Here is a 5,415-nt window from a genome sequence, read left to right on the forward strand (position 1 = left end):
ATAAAGTGGACATCCTGACAGGTTAAAAACTGTAAGATCCAGAAAGAGAAAAGAGCTCTCATTAATATGAAAGACAACGTGCTTCACCTTCAATAAAAAGTGGAGACTTCACATCTGAACCTCTGCTCCATCTACACTAACTCATGATGTGCAGCCAGACTAATACAAACCCACTGAAACTGATTCAACTCAAGATCACACACTTTACAAATATGACAAATATGTCGGGATGAATTTAGAAGAAATGTGATCAAAAATAAATAGAGAATATTTATTTCAGGAATAGTGGAGCCATACATCCAAAGCATCTTCAGTTTAAACTCCTCAGTCAGTATGAGCATCATGTAGCTTCATACAAATGTGAGAAACAGCTAAACTGACATTATTTGTAAATGTTTAATAGTTTTGATAGAAATATGTATTAACTGTAATAAACTGTTTATTATATCATTTATAAAAGAAACCTGATAGAGAATATAAAATGAACTCCAGGTGTTTCAATGTTCAGAGTGAATTATGAAGTGTAGGATTTTCTTGTTGTATTTTAATGTAAAGCTCAACATTAGTCTGCCACAGTCAACACATGTTCTGTAGAATCCCATATGTCTGGTAACAAGCTGCACTGACTAACATGTGGCTTTGCATTGTCAGCTTGCATTATATTGTTCTTGGGAGAATGAAAGAAAAGAAACACAAGATGAACAAAAGGAGAAACTGCAGACAAATGGTAACATCCATGATTTGTTGTGCTAAGCTAGGCTACGCCTGGAAGGTGGACCTGGAGAGATTCCCCAGTGAGAGGAACACCTCCACCTCCCTGTGTTTAATACAATACTGCTGAACCAGCAGAGAGTCGACCCCTTACTGACCTGAGACCCTCCAGTCTGCAGTCTGGACTCTCCAGAAGATCTCTCAGCAGCTCCACTCCTGAATCCTGCAGCTTGTTGTGACTCAGGTCCAGATATCTCAGATGTGAAGGGTTGGACTTCAGAGCTGAGATCAGAGCAGAACAGCTGATCTCTGACAACCTGCAGCGCCTCAGACTGAATAAAGAAAACATGATGTAACTTTAGAAAGCAAAGTTCCTAGAAAGGGCGCGAAAGTCATTTCATTCATTAAAATAATAGTGTCTTCATGTCTTAAAGCTGCTGAGTCATATACTGCACCTCAAACAACAAATACATCCAGAGTTACAGTTTCTTTACTTCCTCTACAGAAAAAAGGACAGTGAAAGAAACTCAGAAATCTCAGTTTCAGATGAAGCCTGCTGCAGACCCACCGGACATCCAAGGAGATAATAAGGTTCTCTAAGGTTTAATAATCGGTGATAATCGGTGATAAGAAGATGCAATTACAGTATGTATACAGATTTCATTGATCATGAGAAATGTGAATAAAAATAGCTCACAGTTTAGATTGTTTAGATTTCAAAATAAGGATTGCATTATCTGTAAATAAATCCCATAAAACAATACATCATTACAAATAACATGAAAGGAACAATGTGAACTTGGTTCAGGCGGCATCCAACTATTCAGGTCACTCACAATAACTTGTCGTGTAAAGGTCATCGCTTTCAGCAAGCCACAGTTGGTATAGTTAAAATAATCCTTGTAGCAATTCACTCTCAACACTGCACTCTGCTTCCAGTCAATCAGCCTTCAACTGAGTCCAGCAAAAGCTTCACATGGATAGTTTGCCGCCCACTCACTGGCTTCTGTACATTTGCACTCTTCTCTTTGTTACAGTAATCATACGGGAACAAAATATATTTCTAAAACATGCTTTGAGGAAAAAGATCAGTTGTTTCCTTGCTTGGAGCATAAGTTAAATGCATTTGAATCAAAGATGGATTCCCCAATAACTACTCGAAGCAGCCAACCGATGTTCTGTAACAGACAGAAGTAACTGTGATTGAGTGGAGCTGGCTATTTTTGAGGTATGGCCTCCTGAGGGGAGAGTGCTGTCCTCTGGAGCAAGTTGCCCTCGTAATGTTTTGTCTGATGGTCTGTCTTCTCAGGGTATTGAGGGCGCTCCATGCTGCCCTAAATGCATTTTGCTGCAGGGAACATTCGGGGCTGTTTGGACGAAGATTGTGAGAAATCAATCTCCAAGTTTGCTGATGCTTCTGGGCAGAAGTGACGAGATAATGTAGACTGTCTCTATATAGTTATCAAGTGCATTATCTTTTTTTTGTGTTGCCTAAATCCACGTTTCTCTTGTTTGAACTTTATAATGACACGCCAATGTTTCGGCAGATACCTGGATAATGCCTACAATCATATATTTAATTTATGTTATATACAATCAGAATCATTTCATAATAATAAATAATATCTCTAAGGTTTAATAATCGGTTCAGAGCTCAAAATGGTTTTAATGTCAGCAATGATGTGGAAAACCCCTCTCCCACTCCGGCCTCCCTCTACCTGCTCCCTCCTCCAGCTCACCTGTGGGAAATCCTTTCCCCCATGAACAAAGAAGCTGGCTGGCCTCATGCAACTCCTGAGAACCAATCGTTTGAGTAAATAATCAGTACGTGTTCCTTTCCTTTGTATTGTATGTTCATAGCAGCTCCAGTAGTTTACCTCCCTATTTTCTGTACCGTTTAGATTTGGTTACTTTATTTCTACATTACATATAATAATGTAGAAAGATAACTGCTTTGCTGGAGTATCATTTGAAGTATGAATGTTATGTTTGAACTAACTAAGATGTGTTGTACTTTCCTACCAGATCAACCAGACAACAATTAAGACAAACAAGAATCAACAAATTACAATAAAACAATGATCTGGAACTCCTGCCTCCATGTGCTCATCTTTAAATCCACTGCGTTGACTGTTTAGTCCTTGAACCAACCACCCTCACCACCCTCCATATTCTTCAAAGGATGTAGATTCAAAACAATTGATAAGCTCAAACTCTCTGCAGCAGTTTTTCTCAGCAACATCTTTGACCTCCTTCATCTCCCTCACAGCTCATCAGTACTGACAGCATCTTCACTGACTCATGGAGCACAGTGAGAGTGAAGGCTGAAAGGATATCTCACATGAGAGCGGTTGGACTTCAGAGTCACACATTTACTTTCTCTGCTTTTTGTTGGTCTTTAAAATACTCAGCCATTTAGAAAGAAACATAAAATAATGTAAATGTCTTTGAACTCTTAGTACTAAACTCTGGAATTAGAAATAATATAAATGTTAAATAAATAGAAATCCACATGAACTACAGCCAGTGATCTGACCTGAGAGACTCCAGTTTACAGTTTGGACTCTTTAGTCCAGAACTCAGCATCTCCACTCCTGAATCCTGCAGCTTGTTGCCTCTCAGGTCCAGCTCTCTCAGGTGGGAGGGGTCGCACTTCAGAGCGGAGGCCACGACTTCACAGTCAGAGTCTGAGATTCCACAGTTAGGAAATCTGCAATGACACATATATTACAGCATGTTATTATAAAACAAGGGGAAACATTACATTTACTTCATGCATTTGTTGAAAAAACATTTGGAATATAATGTTTTGAATAACTCTGATGTTAGTAATTAATATTTTATTGAGTTTGCTGTAAGCCTTTTCAGTGTGATCTGATCCCATGTTTGTCCCGTCGGACCTACCTTCTGCTGTCAGTGAACAGAAATTAAACAAATCGACAATATAAGAGATGTACATAATGAAAAGTTAATATATTTGGATGTGCATGACACTGAATGCATCATGTGTTGGCTTCTCAAAGCGTCTAAGAATGTATAATGCACACAAACATATTGAACAAACCAATACGTTTACATTATTTTCAACAAAACACCATGAAAAATATGTTATCTGTGTATCAGCGTTAAAACACAATCTGACCTCTGTTCTTGGTGGGATTATGTAGGTCTTGTTTAAAAAGAGTCAACATAAATCAGATATTACTCTGTCTGATTTAACTATTAAGAAACTGCAGTAATGTAATAATAACTTTACTGCATTCACTGATATCTGTGAAATACTGCTGTATGTTGTGATCACATGTTGCTGTGATAAATCATAAGTCCTTCAGAAAAATGAAGAAAAGAAAAAACTGAAACATTTTTAATTATTAGAATAATAATAATTTGAAACAGCAAAAAGTTGAATAGTGTTTATTCGAAAACTAAACTTAATATCTACATTAGTTTATAAAGTTAATCACATCTGGACTCACACAGCCTCGCTGCAGTTCATCAAATCTGGAATCACTCTCTGTCGTCCCTCCTCTGATGTTTCGTACTTCTCGTGGTCCAACTCATCCAGAACCTCCTCTGACATCTGCAGCATGTAGGCCAGAGAAGACACGTAGATCTGTGATGTGTTCTCTGACTTCAGTAAATCTGTGATCTCCTGATGGACTGAGTGGTCCTTCATCTCTGTCAGACAGTGGAAGATGTTGATGCTCCTGTCAAGAGAGATTGTATTACTGTGCATCTCCTTCAGGTTGTTGATGGCTCTCTGGATGGTTTCTGGACGGTTGTCTGTGCGACCCAGCAGGCCTCTGATGGCTCTCTGGATGAATGTTGGTCTGTTGTCTGTGCGACCCAGCAGGCCTCTGATGGCTCTCTGGATGAATGTTGGTCTGTTGTCTGTGCGACCCAGCAGGCCTCCTAACAGTCTCTGGTTGGACTCCAAAGAGAGGCCGTGGAGAAAGCGGACAAACAGGTCCAGGTGGCCATTTTCACTTCTGAGGGATTTCTTCATGGCTCCCTCCAGGAAGACATCCAGGGATGGGTAATCCTGATCACTGTTATACCTGTTGCTATAGTCTCCCTGCAGGAAGTCCTTCAGTACCTCTGTGTTTCCTGTTGGTGTAACAGTGCAGCATGTAGACTGCAGCCAGGAACTCCTGAATGCTCAGATGAACAAAGCAGTAGACTGTTTGCTTGAAGATCACTCTCTCTCTTTTGAAGATCTGTGTACAAACTCCTGAGTGCACCAAGGCCTCAGTGACATCAAGACCACAGCGCTGCAGGTCTTCTTGGTAGAACATGATGTCTCCTTTCTCCAGATGTTCAAACGCCAGCCTCCCCAGCTTCAGAAGAAGCTCCCTGTCAGCCTTCGTCAGCTTCTGTGGACTCGTCTCATGTCCCGCACCATACTTCTGCTTCTTCCTCTTGGTCAGGACCAGCAGGAAGTGTGAGTACATGTCAGTGAGGGTCTTGGGCAGCTCTCCTCTCTGGTCTGTAGTCCACATGTGGTCCAGAACTGCAGCAGTGATCCAGCAGAAGACTGGGATCAGACACATGATGTGGAGACTCCTGGAGCTCTTGATGTGAGAGATGATTCTGCTGGACAGGTCTTCATCACTCGATCTCCTCCTGAAGTACTCCTCCTTCTGGGCGTCAGTGAAGCCTCGTACTTCTGTTACCCGGTCCACACACTCAGGAGGGATCTGATTG

General features: G+C 40.7%; 1 protein-coding gene across 1 annotated transcript; it reads right to left on the bottom strand.

The window, feature by feature from the left end:
• Positions 1 to 647: 647 nt before the first annotated feature.
• LOC117497006 (NLR family CARD domain-containing protein 3-like) lies at positions 648 to 4,861 on the bottom strand. Its single transcript, XM_034148890.1, has 5 exons — positions 4,619 to 4,861; positions 4,188 to 4,510; positions 3,248 to 3,421; positions 952 to 1,043; positions 648 to 667 (listed from the first exon to the last, which is right to left on the bottom strand). Exons 1-5 carry the CDS (start codon positions 4,715 to 4,717, stop codon positions 648 to 650), a joined length of 708 nt encoding a protein of 235 aa, XP_034004781.1. The 5' UTR covers positions 4,718 to 4,861.
• Positions 4,862 to 5,415: the final 554 nt, after the last annotated feature.

This window comes from Trematomus bernacchii, unplaced genomic scaffold, assembly GCF_902827165.1.
Source record: "Trematomus bernacchii unplaced genomic scaffold, fTreBer1.1, whole genome shotgun sequence".
Lineage (NCBI taxonomy): Eukaryota > Metazoa > Chordata > Actinopteri > Perciformes > Nototheniidae > Trematomus > Trematomus bernacchii.

Bases quoted from the DNA above. Each gene is read 5' to 3' on its own strand.
- LOC117497006 (XM_034148890.1), bottom strand. From the start codon at position 4,717: ATGAAGAAATCCCTCAGAAGTGAAAATGGCCACCTGGACCTGTTTGTC. The intron at 4,511-4,618 runs CTGCTGGGTCGC...GCCATCAGAGGC, and splicing joins ACCAGAGACTGTTAGGAGGC to CTGCTGGGTCGCACAGACAA. The intron at 1,044-3,247 runs GTCAGATCACTG...TTCTTTATTCAG, and splicing joins TGTAAACTGGAGTCTCTCAG to TCTGAGGCGCTGCAGGTTGT.